We start from the raw sequence: 27,915 nt of genomic DNA, 5'->3' as shown, positions 1-27,915 counted from the left end.
CCTGATGGCTGGTTTCAAGGCTCAGTTTGTGAATCCAGACTGAGTCAGCACATTCCACGTCTGAGCTTGCTGCCTTTTTCCAGCCTGAGGAACGAGCCGCCTTAATGAAACCTGAACCGATGGATGTGTTCAGGTGTCTGTTTCGAACAGGACCGACTGGATTGATTAACACTTGGGGGGCTCTTTTCTTGTTTAAAGCGCTTGAAGAGACTTTAACAGATTAGCAGTAAAGTATTATACCTAACCAGCTGATTTGTGTTTCTGTTGTGTGTTACAGCAGTGAAGCGTCGTGATTCTTCTGCTGCTGGTTTCTGTGAATGTTTGTTTTTTGTCTATTTTCAGGAGCCCTGAACAGAATTTACTGTTTTAGCGTTGAGAAAATTACACATCAAAGAAACTGTGTCCTGACCCACGAAGCCCTTGCACTCCTTTTTCCCATAGACTTCAATAGAGTCTGACTTCTTTTTACAGCTGTTGGAGGTCCAGGTTTACAGACGGATGCTGGACAAACAGCAGTTGTTTCGCTGTGATGTCATAAACGTCTGCGGGAGGCGTCATGCCGTCCAGCCTGGACTGACCTCGTTTGAAACCAGCAGGCTCCGCCCCCTCTCCCTCCCCTCCCCTCCCCCACCTGCAGCTGTCAGTCATACTGGGCAGCTGATGCGGTGCAGATCTGCCCTCTGTCCAGAACAGCCGGGGGTTCTTACCCCCCCCACCATGTCACACACTTCGAGAAAAACAACTTTTAGATTCTGCTGTAAACACAAACTTCACCTGAGAACTGTTTTATGTTTCTGACCCCCCCACCTCACCGTTCAGTATCGCCCCAAACAGGGTCACCCCCCAACTCCCCCCGTCCTCCCATGAGCCTGCAGATATTTATAGAGGACTCGTCTGTCAGTGCCGTCCTGCTGCTTATCTGTGTGTGTTTTCTATTTCTGCCCCCTCAGTCTGTGCTGCCCAGAGTGTGTGTGAGTTGTGTTTGTGTAGCAGTGGGACTCTCAGGATTTCGACAATAACGGTCTGGACCGTAATCTTTTTTTTACCAATTATTTGAAGGTATGCTGCCCCGTGTGTGTGTGTGTGTGTGTGTGTGTGTCGGTGTGAGTTCAGGTTAACTGCAGGTTTTATTTTTAGATGCTTTCCACTCGGGCCTGATGAGGCCGAGCTGAAGTCTGACTTTGGTTAAACTGCAGCTCTTCACTGGTTCTCTGCTTTTTATCTTTACTGGCTGAATGGAAACACTCTTCATGTCTGTTCACGTTTGAGCTTCACTCTCTAAAAGCTGCCGGACATTTAAAGAATGGGCTGAAAATTAAATATGAACCTGGTGGGTCTGAATTCTTTTTCTGTCTGTGAGCTGTAGACGGTCCACCTGTTTGGCAAAGTTCCTCCTTCAGTAGAAAGAAGTTGTCGAGTTGTTTACAGCAAGCGACACAACCGGTGGTCAAATGTGACGCTTAGAGAAGTCCACCGAACAACAATCTGTTGAAGTTGTAATTCGAGACAGCTGATTTCTGAGGGAGTCCAGAAAGAAACGACTCAGGATTTTTATTGCTGAACTGACAGAAATAACTCTGTTCAGAAAAGGGAAAATAAAAAGAGGTAGATTAAATAGTTTTTCTGATCTGTCCTCCTTCACCTTCTCTCTCCGCCTTAATGAAACCTGAACCGATGGATGTGTTCAGGTGTCTGTTTCGAACAGGACCGACTGGATTGATTAACACTTGGGGGGCTCTTTTCTTGTTTAAAGCTCCTGAAGAGACTAACAGATTACTGTTTAATTCCCTTTTCAGTCTGACGGCCGACGTTCTCATTGTTTCCAACCTGAAGACCAGATTCCTCCAAACTTCAGCTGCTGCCAGCTCAAAGGTGAAGTTTGTGTGTCGACCTAACCAGCTGAGTTGTGTTACAGCTGCTGGTTTCTATGAATATGTATCCCCAGAATAAATTGTGTCCTAATCCATGAAGATTTCATAGGCCATTTTCCCATCGTTTTCAATACAGTCTGACTTCTTTTTGCAGCCAGTGGAGTCACCAGCTGCAGAAACACCACCACTCTGACATCCCTCTCCGCTCACTGCCCCCCCTCCCCCACCACCACCCACCCCCGTCCTGTGCATCATGGCGTTGTCATCACGTTTAAAACTGTGGGAGCAGAAGGGAGGTGCAGGTTCATCAAACAAACAGCTCTGACTGCATGTGTGTGTCTGTGTTGTGTGGTTACAAACTGAACGAACCCTGACTCATCACTGCTCTTCGGGGCTCTTTTGTGGATCCTGATCTAAACTGGGCATCATGGACCGTGTGCGCTGGAGTGTGTTGTGTGTTTCATTTCCAGCCTGAAACACCCAACGTGTTATAATTAGAGCTGCTTCTGCTCCGTCCTGATTTCATGTTGTTTCGTCTCAGAATGTGTAACGTCCGTCCCGCTGACCTTTCTGACAGTCCCCATTGTGTCAGCAGGTGATATCTAATAGTTAAATGTCAAGCCCCGGGCCGCCTCTCCGTCAGGCACGTCTCGCACAGACACACACTGGAAATGTTTGGCTTTACACTGAAATACAGAGAGATGAGCCTTCTGATGATTTTTCTACATCTGGGTGTCTCTGTGAGCGTTTACATCTGTCTGGACCTTTGTGTTCTGCTGACTGAGGACGATAACTGGTTGGTTTATTGTTTTAAAAGAAATCTGAAAACACAACAGTAGCTGAAGCTCTTGTAACAGCTAATGCTAAAAGCTGTTAGAGCGGCGGCACGTTTCTGAAGAGATAAGATGTTAAAGGTGTGTTCAGCATTTTGTCATTGACCAATTAACTTCATCATCATGGTAGTGCAAGAATTTACTGTGAAGTCATTACTAACTGTCTTTGTGTGTTTGTTGTGTGTCCATTTTTTGCTGTAGTATCAACATTGTTTATTCGTGTATTGGTGTGAAACTTGAAAAAGAGGATTCTAACCTCAGTGGGATGATCTGATTAAATAAAGGTTGAATAAATCTAAATGAAATGTCAGACAGTAAAATGGAATCTCAGTCTTTGATGGAATTTCATTCTATTTGTCTCCACTGATATCTGAGCCGAAACAGCTGACTCATAATTCATTGATATGAATTTTAAAACTGATCACAGTCTGTAAAATGTAATTGTTCTGTAAGTGCAAAAACATAGTTTATTTAACATGAAGTGAGTCTTTGGGCTCTAAAACACTCTGGTGTTTCTGTCTAATTCTACCTGATTGCTCTGCCGACCTACAGATAAAGGAGGAGAACAAGCCGGTGGCCACGGCCGTCCCGCCGCCGCCGCTGTCGGTGCTGCCCGGCGGCTTCCTCAAACAGCTGGTCAGAGAAACGGAGAAGGAAACCAAACACAAAGAGCCGGAGGTCAAAGAGGACAAACCAGTGAGTGTGTCCAGCGTGGAGACGTAGCTTAGCAGGAAACAAAGAAACAAAACCTCATTAGCAGAATCAGCACATTTTATCTCAGCGTTCAAAAGCTAAATCTATTTTTTTTTTTAAGATCATTGACTATAAAAAGCTGAGTGATCTCAGAATACTATAAACTGACTCAACAACAACAAAAGGCCGAACGTGACGTCACTGATCTAAAAATATTAAACTGCATGTGTGGCAAACGAGACCGCATCATCCCAACCAGCTCCGGTCGAGCACTCCTTCCTGCTGATACAGATACTGTTCAATTAGCACCTTCATTTTTTCAGGCATGACACTGACTCTTGTACTTTTGACTCCTGCAGCCGAGCAAACTGAGCGACAACCTGGTGCAGCAGTTCCTGGTCCCGGATCAGACTCCTCCGATCCTCGAGGCTGAGATGTCCCTCCGAGCCGAGCAGCTGATCGGATGCAGCTCGGCTCAGTCCGACGGCAGGTCCTCGTCCCTGAGGCTCATCGTGTCTCCTGACCCCGGAGCCCAACAGACCCCCACACAGGAAGTGACGTCAGAGGAGGAGGTGAAACAGGAAGTGATGGAGGAGAGACAGGAACCAGAAGGAAGACAGACAGAAACATCTGTGACAGAGCTGAAGAGGAGAGAGGTAGAAGAAGAAGCCGTTCTTCACTCAGCTAACCTTGACCCTCATATTGACCTTTACCTGCCACACTGAATCCTAAAAACACTCAGTCACTCATCAGCCACAAAGGTGACAGCGAACTTTAATGATACACAGGAAGTTGAAACAACGAGTTCAAGAATATTTCAGTGAATTACCTAAATTTATTTAGTTTCATGTTGAAAATGTAATTAGTGCAGAATCATTTTTATCTGTGAATGTTGTAATCATTTGCACCAGAACGACACCAGATGAAGTTGCAGGTTGTGTTGCTGTTGTGTGTCTCTCAGGTGAGGGATGTGTGGTATGAAGCTGGAACTGTGTGGTGTGTCCAGAAGGACGGTTTCACTCTGGGTGAGAAAACAACACACACACACACACACACACTAAATAATACACAACACGTTATATTTTCACTGTTTTATCCAACAACCAAAAAATTCTCACAAACCTTCAACCAATAAAAAAGGAGTTTGTGTTACTGTTCCAACAGTCGCTCTGATTGGCCCACGATGTGTGTTTGGATTATTGTGAGTCCGAATTAATCCACACAATCTGTCGTAATCTCTGATGTGATGTTTCCTTCAGATCGTTTTACTAATAAACCGCAGAGACACCGACGCTGCTGCTGACCAAATGTTCCTGCTCCCAATCCATCTGTTCACTCTGTCACCCCTCCATTCATTCATCCATTCATTCATTCATCCATCCATTTATCCCTCCATTCATTCATCCATTCATTCATTCATCCATCCATTTATCCATCCATTCATTCAGCCATCCATTCATTCATCAATTCATTCATTCATTCAGCCTATAATTCATCCATTCATTCATTCATTCAGCCATTAATTCATTTATTCATTCATCCATTTATTCATTCATTCATTCATCCATCCATTTATCCATTCATTCATTCATTCATCCATTAATTAATTAATTCATTCATTCATTCATCCATTCATCCATCCATCCATTTATCCATCCATTTATCCATCCATTCATTCAGCCATCCATCCATTCATCCCTCCATTCATTCATCCATTCATTCATTCATCCATCCATTCAGCCATCCATTTATCCATTCATTCATCCATTCATTCATTCATTCATTCATCCATCCATTTATCCATCCATTCATTCATTCATTCATTCATCCATCCATTTATCCATCCATTCATCCATTCATCCATCCATTTATCCATTTATTCATCCATCCATTCAGCCATCCATTCATTCATCCATCCATTCAGCCATCCATTCATTCATTCATTCATTCATCCATTTATCCATTCATCCATCCATCCATCACTACTCTAATCCTATTAGCCCTCCATATTCCCCCTGACCCCTGACCCCTGACCTCTGACCTCTGTAACATGCAGACGACAGGTAAAATGTGACCCGGACGGTTCAGAGTTTGTTGTGATCAGGAGAGTCGTTGTGTTGTTGCAGCCACTCAGCTGAAGCCGGACGAAGGCACGCCTGAACTCCCAGAAGGCCGAGTGAGAGTCCGCCTGCAGACGGACGGCTCGCTGCACGACGTCAGCGAGTACGAAATCGAGAAGGTAACGTCGGTAAAGTCGGAGCGGAGTCCCGTGGCTGTTGGACAAAAAGTCATTTGTGACCCCCCCACAGTGTAACCCGGCTCAGCTGGACCTGTGTGACGACCTGAGCGACCTGCAGAGTGTGAATGAATGTGGAGTTCTACACACTCTGACCAGCCGGGCGAAGGCCAGCAGGCCGCTCACACAGGCAGGACCGGACCTCGTCAACCTCTGGCCTCCGCTGCAGACCCACAGCAAGGTGAGGCCTGTCCTCTGTCCTCTGTCCTCCTGTCCTCTGTCCTCCTCTTCCTGCTCCCTGTCCTCCCGTCCTCCTCCTCTTCTTCCTCCTGTCCTCCCTGTCCTCTGTCCTCTTCCTCCTCCTGTCCTCTGTCCCCCTCCCTGTCCTCCGGTCCTCTGTCCTCTGTCCTCCTCCTGTCCTCTGTCCTCCTCCTCTTCCTCCTCCTGTCCTCTGTCCCCCTCCCTGTCCTCCGGTCCTCCTGTCTTCTGTCCTCCTCCCTGTCCTCTGTCCTCCTCCTGTCCTCCCGTCCTCCTGTCCTCTGTCCTCCTCTTCCTCCTCCCTGTCCTCTGTCCTCCTGTCTTCTGTCCTCCTCCCTGTCCTCTGTCCTCCTCCCTGTCCTCCCGTCCTCCTGTCTTCTGTCCTCCTGTCCTCTGTCCTCCCGTCCTCCTGTCCTCTGCCCTCCTCTTCCTGCTCCCTGTCCTCCCGTCCTCCTGTCTTCTGTCCTCCTCCCTGTCCTCCTGTCCTCTGTCCTCCTCCCTGTCCTCCTGTCCTCTGTCCTCCGGTCCTCTGTCCTCCTGTCCTCTGTCCTCCTCTTCCTCCTCCCTGTCCTCTGTCCTCCTGTCTTCTGTCCTCCTCCCTGTCCTCTGTCCTCCTGTCCTCTGTCCTCCTCCCTGTCTTCCTGTCCTCCTGTCCTCTGTCCTCCTCCCTGTCCTCCCGTCCTCCTGTCTTCTGTCCTCCTGTCCTCTGTCCTCCCGTCCTCCTGTCTTCTGTCCTCCTCCCTGTCCTCCTGTCCTCTGTCCTCCCGTCCTCCTGTCTTCTGTCCTCCTCCCTGTCCTCCTGTCCTCTGTCCTCCTCTTCCTCCTCCCTGTCCTCCGGTCCTCTGTCCTCCTGTCCTCTGTCCTCCTCTTCCTGCTCCCTGTCCTCCCGTCCTCCTGTCCTCTGTCCCCCTCCCTGTCCTCCGGTCCTCTGTCCTCCGGTCCTCCTGTCCTCTGTCCTCCTCTTCCTCCTCCCTGTCCTCTGTCCTCCTGTCTTCTGTCCTCCTCCCTGTCCTCTGTCCTCCTGCCCTCTGTCCTCCTCCCTGTCTTCCTGTCCTCCTGTCCTCTGTCCTCCTGTCCTCTGTCCTCCTCCCTGTCTTCCCGTCCTCCTGTCTTCTGTCCTCCTGTCCTCTGTCCTCCCGTCCTCCTGTCTTCTGTACTCCTCCCTGTTCTTGAGGATTTTTGATCCAAATCGATGTTTGATAGTCGATTTGTTGGCACATTAATGAGACGTTTTCATTCCAGACACCGAAGTCGCGGCGAGGAGAGTCATTGTGGGACGCCCCCCCCGCTCTGGCGGCGCTGGTCAAACGGGTGTATGTGTCCATGGTGGGCAGCAGGAGGGACCACAGTGTGTGTGCGGTGGGACGCAGCGGGACAGGAAAGACCACGGCCTGCCAGGCCTTCACCCACACCCTCCTCCGACAGGCGGGCACGACTGGAGACAACATCAGCGGTGAGCACGGAGGGCGGCGCCGTGGACCGGGGTATCCGTGCTCTGCAGGGGGGTTCATCCATTTTGTGTCTCTGTCCCCAGTGGAGCGTGTCCAGGCCATGTTCACCGTCCTCAGGTCTTTCGGCTGTGTGAGCTCCCAGCACAGCGACGCCTCGTCCCGATTTGCCACCGTCTTCTCGTTGGACTTTAACCACGCGGGGCAGGCCGCCGCCGGACACCTGCAGGTGCACAACACACAGACACACACAGACACACACACCTGTAACACATTAACGACCTGACTGTCTGCTGTCTGTCTTCATCAGACCATGATGTTGGACAAATGGAGAGTTTGTCAGAAGACGCCGGGGGAGAGTAACTTCCTGGTCTTCTCTCAGATGTTGGCGGGACTCAGCACAGAGATGAGGTGATGAGGAGATTCACTTTTTACAGAACAAAATTACACCAGAACACAAAATGTGAAGATTTCCTACTGTTCAGTAATAATTCTTCTTCCTTCCTGCTCCTCCATGATGATGATGATGATGATGATGATGTCACTGTTGTTTCTTCATCAGGACGGAGCTGCAGCTTCATCAGCTGCCAGAAACCAACAGCTTTGGTATCGTCCATCCCACCAAGGTAAAGACGGAGTGTGTGTCTGACAGTAACACACAGCTGTGTGTCCTTCAGTCAGGTGGTTTTAGACAACATTAGAAGAAACTTACCAAGAAAGACAAAAGGAAGAAGGACAGTAAGAAAAAAGGAAAGGAAGGAAGGAGAGAAGGAAGGAGAGAAGGAAGGAAAGGAGTGAGTTTGATGTTTGAGGTGAAATCTGATCCTGAACAGATTTCCTTCTTTATGAGGTCGCTGATGTTCAGACTACAGACAGATCCTCCCCCCCTTCCTCCCCTCCTCCTCTCCTCCTCTCCTTCCCTCCTCCTCTCCTCTCTCTCCTCCCCTCCTCCCCTCCTCCCTTCCTCCCCTCCTCCTCTCCTCCTCTCCTTCCCTCCTCCTCTCTTCCTCTCCTTCCCTCCTCCTCTCCTCTCTCTCCTTCCCTCCTCCCCTCCTCCTCCCCTCCTCCACTCCTTCTCTCCTTCCTTCCTTCCCTCCTCCTCTCCTCCTCTCCTCCCCTCCTCCCTTCCTCCTCTCCTCCTCTCCTCCCCTCCTCCCCTCCTCCCTTCCTCCCCTCCTTCTCTCCTTCCCTCCTCCTCTCCTCCCCTCCTCCCCTCCTCCCTTCCTCCTCTCCTCCTCTCCTCCCCTCCTCCCCTCCTCCTCTCCTCCCCTCCTCCCCTCCTTCTCTCCTTCCCTCCTCCTCTCCTCCTCTCCTCCCCTCCTCCCTTCCTCCCCTCCTCCTCTCCTCCCCTCCTCCCCTCCTCCCTTCCTCCCCTCCTCCCTTCCTCCTCTCCTTCCCTCCTTTCCTCAGGTTGAGGAGAAGCAGCGAGCGTCTGTTGCCTTCACGAAGCTGCTGGCTGCCATGGAAACGCTCGGCTTCTCGGCCGGCGAGCAGAAGGCGATCTGGCACGTCCTGGCAGGAATCTACCATCTGGGAGCTGCTGGGGCCTGTAAAGGTAACACACCTGTGTCTCTACACACACAGACACACAGACACACACAGACACACTCATCCTTGTTTTACTGTATCTGAACCGTTGTCCCTGTCTCCTGTTGCCATGGAAACTGACATCAATTCAAACCCACCATCAATTTTTTGGATGCAGCACAGTCCCCACAAAACTGTTAGACCCCCATAACACCAAACACTTGTCCTGTCCTCTGTCCTCCCTCCTCTCTTTCTGTCCTCTGTCCTCCCTCCTCTCTCTGTCCTCTGTCCTCCCTCCTCTCTCTCTGTCCTCTGTCCTCCCTCCTCTCTCTGTCCTCTCTCTCCTCTGTCCTCCCTCCTCTCTCTCTCCTCTGTCCTCCCTCCTCTCTCTGTCCTCTGTCCTCTCTGTCCTCCCTCCTCTCTCTGTCCTCTCTCTCCTCTGTCCTCCCTCCTCTCTCTGTCCTCTGTCCTCCCTCCTCTCTCTGTCTTCTGTCCTCCCTCCTCTCTCTGTCCTCTCTCCTCTCCCTCCTCTCTCTCTGTCCTCTCTCCTCTCCCTCCTCTCTCTCTGTCCTCCCTCCTCTCTCCTCCCTCCTCTCTCTGTCCTCTGTCCTCCCTCCTCTCTCTCTGTCCTCTCTCCTCTCCCTCCTCGCTCTGTCCTCCCTCCTCTCTCTCTGTCCTCTCTCCTCTCCCTCCTCTCTCTCTGTCCTCCCTCCTCTCTCTCTGTCCTCCCTCCTCTCTCGCTGTCCTCTCTCCTCCCTCCTCTCTCTGTCCTCTGTCCTCCCTCCTCTCTCTCTGTCCTTTCTCCTCCCTCCTCTCTCGCTGTCCTCTCTCCTCTCCCTCCTCTCTCTGTCCTCTGTCCTCCCTCCTCTCTCTGTCCTCTGTCCTCCCTCCTCTCTCTCTGTCCTCTCTCCTCTCCCTCCTCTCTCTGTCCTCCCTCCTCTCTCGCTGTCCTCTCTCCTCTCCCTCCTCTCTCTGTCCTCTCTCCTCTCTCTCTGTCCTCCCTCCTCTCTCGCTGTCCTCTCTCCTCTCCCTCCTCTCTCTGTCCTCTGTCCTCCCTCCTCTCTCTGTCCTCCCTCCTCTCTCTCTGTCCTCCCTCCTCTCTCGCTGTCCTCTCTCCTCCCTCCTCTCTCTGTCTTCTGTCCTCCCTCCTCTCTCTCTGTCCTCTGTCCTCCCTCCTCTCCCTCCTCTCTCTGTCCTCTGTCCAGTGGGTAGGAGACAGTTTGTGAACTTCGACAGTGCTCAGGCGTCCAGCAGCGTCCTCGGTGTTGAGGGGGAGGAGTTTCAAACCGCCATCTTCAAACATCACCTTCGCCAGCTGCTGCAGAAAGCCACCGGGGGCAGCAGAGAGAGGGGGGCGGAGTCTGAGGATGGTGAGTGGACACACACACACTGATGCTAACACAGACACACACCAGACTGGCCTTGTGAGGTCGAGACCGTCAACAGAAAGGAAGGAAGGAAGGAAAGGAAGGTCCTGCCTGACACTCATTCCTGAGATCTGTCCTCTGTCCCGGTCTCTGCAGGTCCCAGGTTGTCGGCAGTTCAGTGTGTGGAGGGAATGGCTGCCGGACTCTATGAAGAAGTCTTCACCGCCATCGTCTCCCTCATTAACAGGTACACAACTCGCACACACACAGACTGGCACAGACCCACACAGTGTGCGTGAGCGTTGCGGTGTCTCCTCAGGGCTCTGAGCGGCCCTCAGCTGACCTTGGCCTCGGTGATGGTGGTGGACTCTCCCGGTCTCAGGAATCCCAGACACTCAGCGGAGGAGCGAGCGGCCGGCTGGTCCGAACTCTGTCACAACTACCTTCAGGAGAGGCTGCTGGAGCACCAACACACACACACCTTCAGACACACACTGGACAGATACACACAGGTAACAACACAACTCATGTCAGTGTGTCAACAAGTTTAACACAAGAACACATTGTAAAAGCTTTGGTGTTGTGTTACTGTTGTGTTCCAGGAAAAGATCCCGGTGCAGTTTGAGTGTCCGGAGAGCAGCCCGACTGAAGTCGTATCAGCTATAGATCAGCCGCCTCCTCAGGTACCAGAGCGGCTCTGAAACTTAAGAAGTATTTACCTGATGTGTTGATCCCCAAACGTGTGTGTGTCTGTGTGTGTGCTGCAGGTCCGTGCAGCAGATGGGGACCCCCGGGGTTTACTGTGGATTCTGGATGAGGAGATGGTGACACCAGGCGCCAGTGAGAACGGCGCCCTGGAGAGAGTCTGCCAGTATTACAGCAACGCTGGTAGGAGGGGCAGTGTGTGTGTGTGTGTGGGTGTGTGTGGGTGCGCGTGTGTGTGTGGGTGTGTGCGTGTGGTGTGTGAGCTCGGTTAAACACAGTGTGTGTGTCCTTGCAGTGCGTCAGTGCGAGCAGCCGCTGCAGTGTGAGATCAACCACCTGATGGGCTGCGATCCGGTCCGCTATGACCTGACCAGCTGGTTCGGTCTGATCCAGAACAACCCGTCAGCTCTGAACGCCACCTGTCTGCTCCAGAACTCCTCCGTGTGAGTGTGTGTGTGTGTTAGAAGCACACAGAAGGTTCCCATGATGCTCTTGGATCGACCTTTTTCGGGCTTCTCTGATAAAATCTTGATGTGCGTCTGTTCGTCAGGCCGGCGGTCAAGGCCATGTTCACGCCCACGGTCTCCGTGCCCCCCCTGTGTCGAGGCCTGGGGGGTCTGGAGGGCAGCAGCCAGCGTTCTCTGCAGAGGAACGGCACCATCAGGAAGACGCTCAGCGGGGGGATGGCGGCCATTCGCAGACACTCGCAGTGCATCGCAGTGAAGCTGCAGGCAGTGAGTGGACGACCAGCTGACCCGGTGTCCACAGTCCCACCACACTCAGCGTCTCTGTCTGTCTCCGCCCACACAGGACGCTCTGGTCAACCTGATTCGTCGAGCCCGGCCCGTCTTCCTGCAGTGTGTGAGCGCCAAGAACGACGGTGGGACCTTCGACGTCCCATCTCTGAGAGTCCAGCTTCAGTCCACGCAGATCCTGTCGGCCCTGCAGCTTTACCGCACGGGTCAGTAGAAATATCAAGATGACACTTCTTATGATTGTCTTCACAAATAAATCCACTGAAATGCTCCAATATTCTACTTCCTACAGAGTTACGGTGTTGTCGTTGTGAATATGCGTTTGATTTATATGCATGCTGCTGAAAATGCTGAATTTGGAGTTTTAAATAAATGAGAAGTTGACGAAGAATAAATCAAACTTCAGACTTTAAATACAGAAGCTTATTCATAAACCCTTCGGAAGTGGAAATTCGTCACCTGTTTATGTCCACACGCAACTTTTCTTTATAAATTCTGTCTATTTTTATCAGAACTTGCTCAGCGATTCAGCAGAAACACGAATTATTCCCGATGAAGCACATCCTGAATTTAATAGATTACAGGATTAAAGTTGGAGCGGTGCTGCTGATCTGAGACCAGCTCTCCGTTTATCTAAATTTAGAATGAAACTGTTAGACATGTTGGATGGAAACAGGCGGATCCTGAAGCAGACCGTCAAACTCTTTCGTCCCTTCATCAGTTTTCTCAGGGATCAATAATGAGATTTAAACCTCATTTAGAAAGCAAACTTCAGTCTCAACTCTGATCTGCGGCTCCCTCTCAGGTTATCCGGAGCACATGACTCTGAGTGACTTCAGGTGTCACTTCCAGGCGTTGTCTCCGCCCATCATGAAACGCTACGCCTCCATGTTTGTCAGCCACGACGAGAGAAAGGTCAGAGGTCACAGCAGCTCTCACACGCAAACAGCATGTCTGTGGTCTTCAGAGCCAATGAGCTGTTTCCCCTCCCTTTGTCTCAGGCGGTGGAGGAGCTGCTGGCCGAGCTGGATCTGGACAAAAAGAGCGTTGCTGTGGGCGCCAGTCGGGTGAGCGCACGTTTGAAGTCCTCCAATCGAACGGCAGAGCTTGAATCAGCTGATTCTTCCATTCTGTCTCAGGTGTTCATGAAGAGAGGCGTGCTGCGTTACCTGGAGCAGCGGAGAGACCAGCAGGTCACCGGCTGGTTGGTCCACCTGCAGGCCGCCTGCATGGGACACCTGGCCCGCCAGAGATACCGCAAGCTCAAGGTCAGTCAGTCGGGTTTCCTGTTATGTGTGGACCGGACTGGAGCAGAACTGGGCCACCCAGAACCTGCTGTTCAAACCGATGGATGCTGCTGACATGGAAGAAGCTTCAAATTACACATGTTCCCTGAACGCCTCACAGGCTAACTGCAGGGCCACCGTTTTCCTCTGTGGGGCCTCGATGATCCAGATTCATCTGCAGATCATTTCAGTGTGGAATCAGTTTCTCCGATCTGAAAGTCAAAATCTTTCTTGGTTTAAAAGTTTATTTCTTACGTGAAACAGAGAGGCAGCAGATGGAACAAAGATTATATTCATACTGTTATATAACATTTAACAACTGAAATGATGAAAGATCATCAGCTCTGTTTATCCAGCTTTTAAAGATAAATAGATGGATTTGAAAATACACAAAGTTGATAATAAATGATCATTTGTGTTGTTTCACAGAAATCATCCCTTATTTTAAGAATTAAAGCCACTGTGATCATAGCAGATTTAAAATTCATGTAAGGACTTCAAAAACACAATTGTTGCACAATTAGTGGCTCAGAAGAAATTATGATTAACGTTGTTCTCCCTGCAGCTGTAAGGAAATCTAACAAAAGGCCCAAACTGTGTGTGTCCAGGTGCAGCAGATGGCGGTCAGCTGTCTGCAGAGGAACCTTCGTGCTCTCAGAGTCGTCGCCAAGTGGAGCTGGTGGAAACTTTTCTGTCGAGTTCGTCCTCTGCTCGATGTCAACATGGACAACGAGAGGATTCGGACCAAAGAGGTGCACACACACGCACACACACACAATCAGTTTCAGTTAAAGAACAGCTGTGGACCTGATAGCTGTGTAGTTCGGGTGCAGAGTCAGTGCTTCAATTCCCGTCTCAGCCAGGCTCCTCTGCCCACCATGATATTATCATGAATATGCTGATTTGGAGACTTTTGGAGAGCGATTAGAGACGCAGCCTGAGCTGCAGCACACAAACACAGAAACACAAACAGACGATCGGTGAGTGAGAGCGATGGGAGTTGAGTCAGCTGTGCGGCATCTGAGTCCGCTGTCAGGTCTGCCAGCAACAGGTTGGACTCTCGCCGCCATATGAGATCAGAAAACAAATGTTGTGAGACGTGACTTCAAGGGCGACGCTCTCCCTCTTCTCCGTCAGGACGAGGTTTCAGCTCTGAGACGACGCCTGGAGAAATCAGAGAAGGAGAGAAATGAGCTGAGGCAGACGGCCGACAGCCTGGAGACCAAGGTCTGTGCTGCAGCGCACACACACACACACACACACACACAACGGACACACACGTGTTGTTCATGCTGTGATCTCTGCCTGCAGGTTACAGCCGTGACATCTGAGCTAAGTGATGAGCGTTTCCGTGGCGATGCGGTGGGACAGGCTCTGGATGTGGAGAGGGCAGAGAGGCTTCGACTGAGCCGAGAGAACAAAGACCTGCAGGTACAAAAGTAATCGATTACTTCCTCTAACGTGACGCACTCGTCGTACCCGAAGCTGCTGCCAACGGCTCTTCTGCTCCAACACCAGGCTCGTCTGGACCAGTGCAGAGTCGCCATGGAAACGCTGGAGAAGCAGCTGGAGGAGGAGAAACAGAAAACTCAGATGGCCGAGAGTCAGAGAGGAGCGTGGACAGGTAAAGACGTACACCATCTTCGTGATGTCACAGTGTGGGCCGTCCCCGACCTTCCTGCTCACCCAAAAATGGGCAAAGGGGAGGAGCTGAGCATCAGAGTTTGTATACACTCACCCACCTGTCAGTCAAGAGGCCACACCCCCAACTCTCCGTCTTTGTTAGAATGGACGACTTGCTGTAAATCTAACCTGAGGCTAACAGCTAGTTAACAAGCTAAGCTAACAAGTAAGATGTGCAAGTCTTAAATCTACTTTTCCTCCACTGACCATCAGGGGGCGACTCCTGCTGTAGTCAGAAGTCAGGCTGTGTTGAAGTCTATGGGAAAATGTCCCTCCTCTTCCTCACTAAACGTTTTATGGTCTCAGTCTGAAATACAGCATGATGTTCATTTTTTAATTGATACTCCATTTAGAGGGAAAGGGGTGGGGTAGGGGGCGGGGCTAGGGGGCGGGGCTACAGTGTGACTCACAATGAGTCGATGTTTGGGTTTCTGACTTGTTCAGCAGTAGAGAGTTTCTTCCGCCATCCAAATGTCCGACATCAAGAGGTCACCGTTTAGTTAAAGATTCTGGGCCTCTTTGGGACGTAATTAGAGATAAAAAAAAACAAAGTCACCAGACTTAAAGTGACCCTGACCTGATAAAGTCACCTCCACCCCGCCCCCCCACACAGACAGTGAGCTGGCCATGCAGCTGGAGTGCTGCCAGACGGAGGTCGAGTTTGTCCGCAGACGACTGAAGCAGACGGAGGAAAAACTGGAGGCGGAGAGACAGACGCGACAACAGCTCGATACGAAGGTGAGACGGGTCGATACTGACGTGCAGGGCAGCACGGACTGGAGATTAAATGTCTGAAGACACCAAGACTGTGTGTCTGTGTGTGTAGGTGGCGATAATGCAGGCCCAGCTGGAACAGTCCAGGAGGAGTGTGACAGAACTGAAGCGTCACTGTCGCCGCGTGACCTCTGACCTTCAGGATGCCCGAGTCCTCACCGACTGCCTGCAGAGCCGCATGCATGAGCTGGACCGCAAACAGAGAAGGTCTGTGTCGTCGAGGTGACATCACATCGATGCTGAACCATCTTTCCTTCTCCTCCACGCAGCTTTTATTTGAATGGCTGGAAGTTTAACTAGGATGTCATATTTAAGAAAAACTGGTTCAATTCTGGATCAGCTGAACTTTTGCAGCTTTTTTTTCTCCATTCTTTAATTTTCACCAAACTGTCCATCAAAATGCACAAAAAGGCCAAAAATTTTCATCATTTGTTTCTACACAAGTGGAAGTGAAGCTGAAAAAAACTGAATCTCTGCTAGTTATAGTAAATAAAAAAGTGACGAGCAACAGCATTAATATTCTCATGAGACTTGAAATAATAATGCAACGTGGAATTTCTGCAGTTAAAACAGTCAAGTTTTCTTTTTTTTGTGATTTGAAGTCGTATGTGAGTGAGGAACAACAATATCTCAGTGGGTCTGCGTTCACTCTCTGCCTGTTAAATGAAGCCCTGCTGAAGCATTCGTTGCTTTACATGCAGCATTTCACCTGAAGCATCTGCGCACTCCTTCTGTTTGTGTGTATCCTCGTGTGTTTATTCAGGTTTGACAATGAGTTGACTCAAGCTCTGGAGGAAGCTGACAATGAGAGAGAGCAGAAGGACAAAGCCTTTCAGGAGAACACGGCTCTGGGGGCGGAGATTTACACGCTGCGCCGCGACCTACAGGTGCGTTTGGCTTCGTCTTCACACCTTCACATCAAAGCTTGTGACGCCTCATCTGTCGGCGTCGTGAACGGGGGGTGTGGTCTGATGGATAGTGTGGGAAAGATGACAAGCACATGCAGCTACTGAGTTAATGACACGTAGATACGGAGTTCATGAATCATAGACTCTTTATTTCTGCTCTGTCTCCCTCTAAATGGAGCTTCATCTAAAAAATGAACATCATGTGTTGAAGACTGAGACCAGAAACTCATCAGGAAAACGTTTACTGAGCTGATAAATCCAGTCTGACCGAGTCCAGGTTCATATTCTTTCTATTCATGATGACAGACATAAATATAAATATATTTATGGACGTCCCAGGTTTCATATATAACTTAATTAAGTATTCTAGTTTCTGTGTTTATCTCTCACGAGGAAATTCAGTATGTGTGCAGTTATTTTTTGTGTTATTAAAATCAGTCCCACTCAGGCATCCACCTGTTGGCTCAGAGTCTCAGACAAAGTTATTTCTGTCGCTCTGCAGTGTTTGAAAAGTAAAAAGGATTCAAAACTTATTTCTGCTCATTCTGTTTAGTAAAGAAGCTGAACTAATTGGCTTTTCCCTGTTCCCACTGTTTTATCGTTCAAAGTCTCCAGAGGCAGGAAAACAACTGGAGGACGAACACAACCTAACACACACTGTTTGTGTTTGTGTGTTTGTGTGCAGGAGAGCCAGTCTGAAGTGGATCGTCTGCAGAAGCAGAAGGAGGAGTTGTGTGCTCAGATCCGAGACCTCAGCCTCCCCGTCGATCTGGCCTCCGACTCGCTGCCTGACCTCAAGAAACGTCTTCGCCTGCTGGAGAGCCAGGCCAGCGAGCGGGCGGAGGAAATCAACAAACTCACCGCCCAAATCCAGCAGCAGCAGCAGGTGCTCACACACAAACACACACACACACAGCAAACATCCACCGCCGCCTAAACTCACCAGGTCTTCTCCCTGAGCTCAGATCCACATGAGGTTCGAGATGGAGATGGAGCGGATGAAGCAGATCCACCAGAAGGAGCTGGAGGATAAAGAGGAGGAGTTAGAGGATGTGCACAAGTCCTCGCAGAGACGGGTGAGCGTTACACAATCCGACAAATACACAAACTGAGTCCCTACAAACTTCTGAAGAAGGAGGAGCCGGTCAAACACAACAGAGTCACATAAGAAGTGCGGTTTGTTTGTTGTGTTGTTGTTGGTGTATGTGTGAGTGATTTTACAGCCTCTGGGAAAGAAACTCCTCAAAAGAGGTAAACAATCCAAACAAAGAACAAACTGAGACCATGAACTGACCACGGAAATGTTTACTTTGCTAATAAATTAGGGGAGAACTGGGGCCACTTTCCCATAGACTTCAATACAGTCTGTATTCTTTGTGTTCCCTGATGGAGCTTTTATTTTTCGCTGTTTATGCCGACACTCACACGAGGATGTTTTTATTTGTCGTTACGCTTCCCGCTGCAGCGAAAACTTCCTGTCAGGAACAATAAAAACTCATCCAGGCGGCTCATCCATCTTCCTTTTGTGTGTGTGTGTGTGTGTGTGTGTGTGTGTGTGTGTAGCTGAGGCAGTTGGAGATGCAGTTGGAGCAGGAATATGAGGAGAAACAGATGGTGATTCATGAGAAACATGACTTGGAAGGACTCATTGCAACTCTGTGTGACCAGGTACACAACAAACACACACACATTAAGCTGCTCAAAGTCTCCTGTTCATCTTTATGTTGTTGTAGCTCCAGTGTGTGCGTGTGTGTGTCCAGACACTGTGCTCCATGTCGTACATCATCGTTTCTGTGAGTTAATGTTCTCCAGCTGATGAATATGTCACATTACAGGCACCACAAAACAAGCATATGCTGCAAAGAGGCCGCAGTTAATTTTCTCTCCGTCACTTTGAGGATGTAATTACGCTGCTGACGAGGACAGCTGGTCTGTGGCCAAACTGGCAAACTGCTCAAGTTCAAACCTTTTCAAGAGTTTAGACTGAAGAGTGTGTTTCCATTTAGTTTTACTGTGATCACGCAGATTTCACACAAATGTCCGACACCGTGCTTGTCAAACAGACAAAAGCAGCAGAGAGTTCAGGACACTGAGAATCAAACCAGGTTCTCAGGATCGATGTTTCAGGTCCAGCCTCCGTCAGTCTTTTATGGACGGGTTGGTGTCCTGCAGGTGGGACACAGAGACTTCGACGTGGAGAAGAAGCTGAGGAGAGACCTGAAGAGGACTCACGCACTTTTGGCCGACGCCCAGCTGCTCCTCGCCACGGTCGACAGCTCCGGACAGAACGTGCCCAACGGCAGCAAAGAGCAGATCGAGCGTCTGCACTATCAGGTACGTCCAGTTTCTACCGACTCACCGTCTGCTGTGCTCCTCTGCTCAAACATTCACTCCGTCTCTGATCAGCTGGAGGAGAGCGAAGCGAGGCGTCTGGAGGCCGAGAGCGTTCAGACGACTCTCTCCCAGGAGCTGGACAACACCCAGATCGAGCTGGAGAACATCTGCAAGCAGAAGAGCATCGTAAGTGTGTGGGGTTTTTTTTTTACAGGTTGGTGACGGCGTGACACATCCACGTCCTGTCTTTGTCCAGGTGGACGAGCAGTTGGCCCTGCTGCAGCACGAGAAGGTGGACCTGCTGAAGAGGCTGGAGGAGGACCAGGAGGACCTGAATGAGCTCATGAAGAAACACAAGGCGCTCATCGCACAGGTGATTGGCTCGTTTGTGTCTCCCTCCGTTCATCATCCTGAAAGTAAATCTCACTCTCTGTCGTCTTCAGTCCTCCAGCGACATCTCTCAGATCAAGGAGCTGCAGGCCGAACTGGAGGAGGCCAAGAAGCAGAGACATTCTCTCCAGGAAGAGGTAATCTTCGTTCCACAGTCAGAAGATCAGTGACGCTCTGAGGGTTATAAACCGAAATGAGGTTTTTATGGCTTTCTGGGTCATTTGAGCTGCTTGTTTCTCAGCTCTATATAAGCGGAAGCTTCAGGTGGAGCAATGTCACGCTCGCTGATCTGTGGGTGTATCATTTGGCTCTCTGGTGCAGCTCCAGCAGTCCGTGTCCAAGCTGCAGTTCCTGGAGTCGTCCACTGTGGGGCGTAGCATCGTCAGCAAACAGGAGGCGCGAGTGTGCGACCTGGAGAACAAGCTGGAGTTCCAGAGAGGGCAGGTTAAGAGGTTTGAGGTGAGGCAGGAGGGCGTCCCTTCACAAACCACCGTATCACACCCACATGCGTGATGTTGCCCCCACCCCTCCCCGTCTGTAGGTGCTGGTGCTGCGTTTAAGGGACAGCGTGGTCCGTCTGGGGGAGGAGCTGGAGCAGAGCGCCCAGGCCGAGGCTCGGGAGAGGGAGAACGCCCGCTACTACCAGCAGCGGCTGCAGGACATGAGGCTGGAGATGGAGGATCTGACTCAGAGGGAGGAGGACAGCAGCCGCAGACGGATGGAGCTGGTAACGTTGTCAGTGTATCCAACCACACGTACACAAAACACCCACAAAAACAACACGTCAGATGAAGAGAGCGGTTGGTGGTTCTGGTCAGATTCAGCTGTTGTCGTATTCCTTACTTTAATGTCTCACGCCTGTCATGTGGCGTAAATGAGGGGAAAACGTGATGATAGTAGCAGCTTCTCACCGAGGAATGGAGATAATTGCGGGGACAGAACGGTTCCTCACCAAAACTCCTGCCACCTGCAGATGGATCACCGGCACTCTACCGGCTAAATATAAACCCCAACAGGCATTACTCATGTGTGAGCTGGAAGACTGTTGTCGAGGTTGGTGCTTAAAAAGACCTGGCAGCAAAAAGAAATGTCTTCCTCCAGACTCTGATTGAAAGAACAGGCACATCTCTTCTGTTCTCATTAGCAAAAACAACAGCTGGTGTATTATCTGGAACACGAGGAAACATCACTTTCATTCCTGCACAAGTTTGATCATAGAGCTGCTCACAGCGGGGGGGTCAGCACATTTCCAGAGAACAAGCTCTTCGATCAGGAACATTCAGTTTGATGACCTGCTGCAGGAACTATAGGGTCTGGATTTATTCATAAAATAAGATGGTGTTTTATTGAAGTCAAAATAAAATGGAGACCTTTAAAGTTATATTAAAAAAACCTAGACACTTTAACTGCTCTGTTCTAAATGAAAGGAAATGAATTTCACTGTAAATATTTTATAGAAGTCGTCTTTTTTTCAGCTTTGGCCCAACAGACTTGTTGTAGTCGTGCAACAGTTCAGTTCTGGTTGCTCCCTGAATCAAACTGTTGAATTGTTTTATTAAATGATAGAAATCATGACAAACGAACCGATCAGTGAAGCTGTCACAGACGGTTTGACCTCTGAGCCGAGAAGGAGCTTCAATAATTATTCTGTTATTAGCACAAAGAAACGCACACAGCACAGACAATGATGTCCTTTAACAACCCACCAACCAACTAAGCACACACAACCTTCATGAATAGACACATTCATACACACACACTCCTCCACCATCCTCCATGTTCTTAACGTCATCTCTCCCTCTGACTGTGATTAATCCTCATTGTCTCTTCAAGGTTACCGACACACACATACATGCTTATGTGTCACTATGACAACTGCTGCACCCACACCCGTCTCCTCAAAGCCAATAAAGCCAATAACTTTGAAAGCCTTAGATGCTTGTGTGTGTGTGTGAGGATGCTGAAGACACAAACAGAACAACAAAAACAGATTAGATGAATTAATAAGTGACTCCATTCTCCGTTATGGAGCTCTTTAACGCGGCGCAGTAGGACAGTCAGGACTGATGAGGTCATATGACCAGCGTGCAGGTAAAGGCGGAGGCGGCTGATTGGACCTCGGAGTGTGTGCAGGGTGTGATTGGAGGTGGGGGGGTGAAAACATTACTCGCCCCTGCTCAAGGTGAACGACTTCCCGCCTGTGTGACAGAACAACCTTCAGTCTGTTTGTATGTTTACAGGAAATGCAGGTGGAGGAGCTCAGCGCCGTCCGGCAGGCGCTGCAGGCCGACCTGGAGACGTCCATCCGCCGCATCGTGGACCTGCAGGCCGCCCTGGAGGAGGTGGAGTCAAGTGATGAGAGTGATACTGAAAGGTATTTCAATTTTAAGACTCGGTCAAATTAATGCGTGAATGCTTTTATTGTGAAAAGTCTTTTTTTTTTTTTTTTTTATACAAAGTTGTGAACTTTGGTCTTTAAAAAACATCAATGAGATTGCTAACTTCTCAATAATGGATTCATTCATTAGTTTGAACTCAGCAGTTCAGGGCTGCGTGCTGTTCTCAATATTAAATCAAGTGTGAATGAAGTTCTCCGAAAATGTCCTCACCACAGCTGAGACTTATGATGCGTTCACTGACGCCCAGACAGTCTGGAGGGGACTGTTCGATTCCCCGTCAGCTGGACCTTTTCACATCTCTCACTTCCTGTTTTAGTCACTGACCTTTCGCGGCTCAGTCTTCAGCCTGAAAATTCTGCTCTATAATGAAAACACCATCCTCCACCATCTGCATCGATAAAACGTGTCCTGTTCATATTCAGATGTTTTGTTGTCACTAAGAATTCGTCTTCAGGGAGTATTGATACTCCCTGAAGACGAATTGGGAGCAGAAGTTCTTCCTCCATCACTGAAACGTGTCGTTCTGCCCTTCAGTGTTCAAACTGCTGTGGACTCTCAAAAGAAAGACCTGTAAGACCTTTGTGTGTGTGTGTGTGTGTGCGTGCTTCCTGCCTGACTGTACAGTGTCTGGCTGCACAGGTGTGTGGGTGTGACCTGAACATCCCGTCAGTCCTTGAAGTGTCATCATTGAGAGTCTTATTGTGAAGGAGAACTCGCCTCAGTTTTGTTGTTTCCTTCGCTGTGATAACATCGTATTCACCAAAATGATGGCTGAGATCTGGGAACGCCATGACCAGGCTGGCTAAAAAGAAGTCAGACTGTATTGAAGCTCAGTCAACGTTTTGCTGATGAGTTTCTGGTCTTCGAAACAACACGATGTTAATTTTTGAAATCATTTAAAGGGAAACAGACTCCTGATTATGAAACATCAGAGAGGAAGTTGTTCAGTGATGAAAAAGCAGCTTTGTGTTCATGTTGTTGATCTCTAGTTTCTTCTTCTTCTCATAAATGACCAACATTCAAACAATAATTACATTATGCCCAATTTGTTCGAGCCCATTGGTTGTTGGTCAGCAGGTCACCGTGACCTCGTCGTTAGGTCCTGTTGCTAGGCAACACTACAGGGTCTAATTGATGAGCCGACAAAGTCGACGTCAGGAGGAAGTGGATGGAATACACATCCTGAACTTAACCAGGTTGTGACAGTTATCCGAGTTACCATGGTGACTAAGGTCTGAACAGCCTGCATGTTTATTATTGTAACCATGACAACCACAGTCCAGCGCGCCTGACAGACGATTTCACGAGAATCTCAGATCTCAGCCGTTAACTCGCCGGTTCAGATGTTATGAAAATGGCTGCCTGCATGGCTACTAACCGTCATCACTCCATCAGGACGTGAACGTCCTAAAGGGGGCCCATCACGTCTGACGTCACTTGGTGCCTTCATTTGAACTTCTCCCATATTTCCATGAGCACCTGAACGCACCACATCAAATGCTTTAACCTCCCATGCATCAAAATGCTGCTCGGAGATGACGTGACGCTGTGGCTGTGTCGTGGCAAATCAAACTGACTTGAGTGGAAGTCAGGAAGTAGAAGAGTCGCATCGATCATTGCAGCTGATGGTGCATGTGGTGCTGACAAGCTGATCAGGAGTCGCTTTGTTCTGCAGTGACTCGGTGTCCAGTGTCGGCTCCATCGGGACGGAGGATGTCGGAGAGGGAGCTCGTCACTGGTTAGGAGCACCGAGAGGAGGCTCCCGGGGGGGGGGGCTCCCCCTACAGCAGCCAGGGGGGGCGTCAGTCTGTTGCCGACACCATGAGCACCTACAGCTTCAGGTAAGCTGGACGTCCGACAGATGGTTGTTCAGTCAGTGACTTTTGTTCTCAGCCGTATCAAATGTTCCTCTCGTCCCTCTGAAGATCTTGTGTGGATCCTGATGATGAAGGCTCTGAGCCCGGAGCAGTCGGGACCAGAGGTCTGGGCCGGGCCCCGTCCTCTTCGGCGCTGTCTGAGCTGCTGGAGGGGCTTCGTAAACGCAGAGGAGGCAGTGAAGCAGGAGACGGAGCAGGAAGTGCCGTTTCTCTGCCGGTCTACCAAACGACTGCAGCCTCGACCCTCAGACGAAGAGCGTCGGCGCTCTCCCTCGGCGTTCCGGAGGAGCACCTGGAACCGCGGCCCGGCCCGAGCATCCTCAAACCGTCCTCCCCGCTGCTGCCACGAGCCTCCAGCAGTCGCTCCATCAGCGACTCTCAGGCGTCGACCACAGCTGGAGCCAAACTCTCCCGCCTCAACTCCAGCGACTCTCTGTCTTCGGTCCCCTCGCTGCCTCGCCTCTCCTCGTTGGCTTCCTCCCTCGCCAATCGCCATCCCCCTCCCTCCCTGGCCATCCCCGAGGAGGACGCAGAGGAATCCCTCCGCTCTGTGACCACTCCCACGGAGCGCTCCCCTCAGCCCCTGAGGCGGTGCATGCTGGGTAGCCTCGTTACAAAAGATGGAGGCGAAAGCTCTCTGGGTTCAGAACCCATGGTCTTCCAGAATCGCCGTCTGACTGCCGATAACAGCGGTGACGACGCATCCTCCGACTTCCTGCCCGCCATCCGGAGAGCTCAGTCCACCAGCAGTCTGGCCAGCTCCGTCCGGGGGGGCAGGAGGGCGCTGAGCGTCCACTTCGGGGAGTTGCCTCCCTCCACCCGCAGCAGGAAGAGCTCGGAAACAGAGTCGTCCAGCTCAGGTGGATCGGGAGGAGGTTCCCAGGGGGCGGGGCCAAGGCCAAGGTTCAACAGGCCGCAGGGAGAAAGACTGGAGGCGGAGGGCAGCGAGGGGGGAGACGTGGCATCGGTCATGAAGAGATACCTGAAGAAGGAGATGGACTGAACCGGATCAGCTGAGCTCTCAGGTTTGTCTTTGTTTGATTTCAGCCTGTTGTGTTTACTAAACAACCATCGAGAGGAAAAAGGAAAAAGGAAGTAAATCATTCGTCCCAAACGGGCTGTTGGAGTAACAGATTTTATTCTCACCTGCTTCTGGAGTTTTGGTTCACACCTTTGAATTGGTCCAACCCACAGAGACACAGTTTCAGCGTGTTGATGAAAAATCTGCTCCAAACGCTCCACAGCTTAAATATTTTCTGGCCCGTGTCTCCATGTTATGTTGGATTTGAGTGCTAATCTTGGTCTAAACATAAAAGTCAGTCAAACCGAACGGTGACGTGACGTCGGAGCATGATTCATAAAGATCTGAGTGTATTTTTAGTCCCAGTCTAATGTTGAGTCCCGGACCTGACTGTGTTGTCTTTTTCCCATCAGCCTCCCTGTGTGTCCACATCCCGCTGTGAGCTTCACAGGAACGCCAAGTCCACGAGGAGGTTTCTGTTGAGTCCACATCGACATCAGATCTGCCTCTCAGCTGACTGTGTTTTCAGATCTGCACTGTTTGTATATGAATAAAGAAACTAAAAGAGCGTGTTGTGAATTTATTCTGCACCCGTCTGACACTCCAGCTGGGGTTCAAACCCGGAACCTTTTTGCTGTGAGGCGGCAGATCTAACCACTTCCTCACCGCACCGAATATCTTCTGAGATCATTTGACCGACCCCGAACTCGGCTCTTTATTTATTTATTGGATCTCATATTTCCTTCACACAGCCAGCTGCACCCCAGTGAACTGATTTTGGTTGTTTGGACTCTTCCCTCTCAGTATCGGCATCAGTGTCCTGCAAGTTCAGCAGCCCGGAAAACCATCAGAGCTTTTCTGTTTCCCTGTGGAGTCGGCTTAGAGCAGATAAAAAGGCGATCAAACCGTCGTTGACCAAAGTCTTCTTCGAGCGCAGGCCCGGACCAGGACGGGAAGTTGGACCGGATGCTGCAGAACGTGGCCGGCAGATAATCCAGGCTTTTACTGGAGTCTGTGGGTGTGCTGCTGGACTCGAATGCAACGAAATGAAATGAAATGTGAAGAAGAGCGTCCGAAGAGCCTGATTGGCTTGAAGAATGGAAACAGAAATGTCTGAGCGTGGGAAGGAGAACCGATTCTCCCCCACAGAACGTGACGACGCTTTTATTTCTGCGTATTTTCATTCTCTGATTTATTCAGAGGGGTCTGATGGATTCCCGGTTTTGGCCGCCCTGACGTGTACACGGTCAGATTTCAGACCAGACTTGACGAAGACGAAGCGGTCTGGCTGTCAGGATATATCTCCTGTCTTTATCTCCCATCTGCTGCTCCACATGAGCCGAGCCAGAGTTCAGCTGGCGGTAACGTTTACTGTAAGTAACTCCAGTCAGCACCGTCTGCAGGAGAGAAAAAGACAATCACCGTGTTTTTAGGTTTTCTTTTACTGGATTCACCACGAACAGCAGCTGATAAAAGTGAATTTCAGTCGCGTGCTTCCTGTTTAAATTGGAAATGAACATTTTATGAAACTGATCTTTATGATGTTCGTGCAGTTGAAGTTCAGTGTGGTTTTGTGAAGTAAAGCTGAAGCTGCTCCTTCTCTGGCAGATCTACAGATAATCCCCTTATTATACTGAATGTTTTCCCTCCTAATACCTGCCAGGACTTTTGGATTATCTCACTTCTCTGCTCTGAACTTCTCCAGCTGTTTCGGCGCATCATAAGAAGACTTGTGACCCACTTTTAGCATCTAATTGTGATGAAGTGTGTCATACGTTCACTGATTGGCTCGATGCCTTAGTGTTGACCTAATTATCTTAAGTGGCTCCTCTGAATTTCAGATCCCTGCAGAATCCACTTTGAATGCTGCCTGACTTTCAGAAGCCGACAGGAGTCCAGAGATTCATCCTGATCAGGAGCAGAAGCAGGAATCTGATTTGAATTCTCTCACTGTGTAGATTAACAATCAGCATCGCTTTCTGATCAGGAACTTCAGGAAATGACTGTACACCAGCTTCAGTTTTATTTTTGGCCAGTTTCTCCTCTCAGGTGAAACAGAAGAAATAATTATATTCCAGCTTCCTGTCACTTTTTCTTTTTCTTTTTTTAAACACACATCTCAGACTTAAAGGTCAGCGAGCTCAGTAACTTTATTACTTCCTGAAGGTGTGGGTGTATATTTCTATATATATTGAACTGTTGGTTTTGTGTTATCAGATAACTTTATATGGAGAAGACGTTTCACCAGCAGAGGCTTTAGGTTTGATATTCAGTATTAAAGGTCGCAGTCAGCAGTATTCAACAACTGAAAGGACGTCTGTGACTTTGTGATGTCACAATGACTGGTTCCTCAGAGAGACGTAAAACTACGCTGAAACGGCTTTTGGTTCTGAAACTCACCAAATTTAAAATCTACTCGTAGGGATCAGCCCTTCAAAGTAAGAGGCTGAACAGGGTGAAAGGTGGCCCTTTAAACATGCAGGTGGGCCGACCTCCCTCTGTGATGACGTCACCGCCGTTGTGCGTCTCGCTGCTGCATCCAGAGGTGATGCACGCTGGGCCTGATTGTCCTCACTCGTAATTGCTGTTTGATTTACAGTAATGGTGCTGCAGCGCAGAGCTGATGTCTCAGAGATGGACTCCTGCGATTGAGCGCGCTGTTAAAGGCTTCAGATAAATTCTCTTTATGTTCCCAGAGTCCTGTTAGTGAAATTGACGAGAGGAGGCAAATAAAATTAAAACCAAGCTCCTAATAATGGATGCGTCGTCCACGCGGCTCGTAGATCAGCGAGCTGCTGCTGCAGACTGCTTGTTGGGGAATCTGAACAATAGAGGAACTAGAGAAGATCTTCACCGCCTCCGGGGGTGCACACACACACACACTGCACCAGCCTGTGTGTGTGTGTGTGTGTGTGTGTGAGGGTCGGACAGTAAATGCATTGTGTTTTTGTCCTGTTGGTTAATTGCCTGTCTGCCCCTGAGGGCCCCGGCAGGTCGAGCGTGGAGGCGGAGCTGAGTGTGTAAACTGAGTCCTGCTCACTGACCTATAATATTGTTCCCAGCAGCCTTTGTGGTCACAGCGTGGACGTGTGCAGGATGTTGTTGTTGTTGTTGTTGTTGTCGTTGTCGTTGTGTTTTCCTGCCTGTCAGCGGTTCTGTGAGTGAATTCGGGTCTGTGGAGACTCGAGTCCTGAACCTGCTGCTGATCCGGTCTGAGTGCTTCCTGTTTGTGTGCCGTTGTGTCGCCGTTGTGTTTTCCTTTTAGTGTGACACACAAAATTAAAGGCAGCACTGGCTCCAGAATCTGTCCAGAAAAATGGACTGAGACTTGGACTAACTTGCATTGAAGTCTATGTGAAAATGGCTCCATTTTATTTTGCGTGCATGTCCAGATGTTACAGACGCCATCTGTGCCGTCTTTCACTGTGTAGCATCACTGTGACCTCTGACCCTCTGCCACGGCCCCCGAAGGTGAGAGGCAGGAACAGGGAGCAGCCTGCTGCCCCCCCCAACACACACACACACACACACACACACACACACACTGCAG

General features: G+C 49.9%; 1 protein-coding gene across 1 annotated transcript; it reads left to right on the top strand.

Moving 5' to 3' along the window:
* Positions 1 to 945: 945 nt before the first annotated feature.
* Positions 946 to 24,914, top strand: myo18b (myosin XVIIIB). Its single transcript, XM_029515954.1, is given in 46 exon segments — positions 946 to 1,059; positions 1,797 to 1,872; positions 2,026 to 2,169; positions 3,257 to 3,400; positions 3,757 to 4,053; positions 4,359 to 4,422; positions 5,524 to 5,636; positions 5,707 to 5,874; positions 7,134 to 7,344; positions 7,426 to 7,568; positions 7,650 to 7,750; positions 7,902 to 7,965; positions 8,750 to 8,894; positions 10,072 to 10,236; positions 10,390 to 10,480; positions 10,553 to 10,745; positions 10,836 to 10,916; positions 11,001 to 11,121; positions 11,234 to 11,381; positions 11,489 to 11,672; positions 11,749 to 11,899; positions 12,499 to 12,608; positions 12,695 to 12,760; positions 12,833 to 12,961; positions 13,588 to 13,731; positions 14,117 to 14,206; positions 14,291 to 14,410; positions 14,498 to 14,603; positions 15,276 to 15,400; positions 15,489 to 15,643; positions 16,200 to 16,323; positions 17,030 to 17,230; positions 17,310 to 17,420; positions 17,908 to 18,012; positions 18,517 to 18,678; positions 18,751 to 18,864; positions 18,935 to 19,051; positions 19,122 to 19,205; positions 19,390 to 19,527; positions 19,610 to 19,795; positions 21,309 to 21,442; positions 22,002 to 22,037; positions 23,143 to 23,227; positions 23,229 to 23,308; positions 23,393 to 24,369; positions 24,779 to 24,914. Coding segments are annotated over 43 exon segments (6,306 nt in total). The 5' UTR covers positions 946 to 1,059; positions 1,797 to 1,872; positions 2,026 to 2,124; the 3' UTR covers positions 24,348 to 24,369; positions 24,779 to 24,914.
* The last annotated feature ends 3,001 nt before the right edge of the window (positions 24,915 to 27,915 follow it).

Source organism: Echeneis naucrates, chromosome 12 (genome assembly GCF_900963305.1).
Source record: "Echeneis naucrates chromosome 12, fEcheNa1.1, whole genome shotgun sequence".
Taxonomy (NCBI): Eukaryota; Metazoa; Chordata; class Actinopteri; order Carangiformes; family Echeneidae; genus Echeneis; species Echeneis naucrates.
The sequence above is the reverse complement of the archived record's forward strand: the minus strand, read 5'-3'. Positions and strand labels throughout refer to the sequence as shown.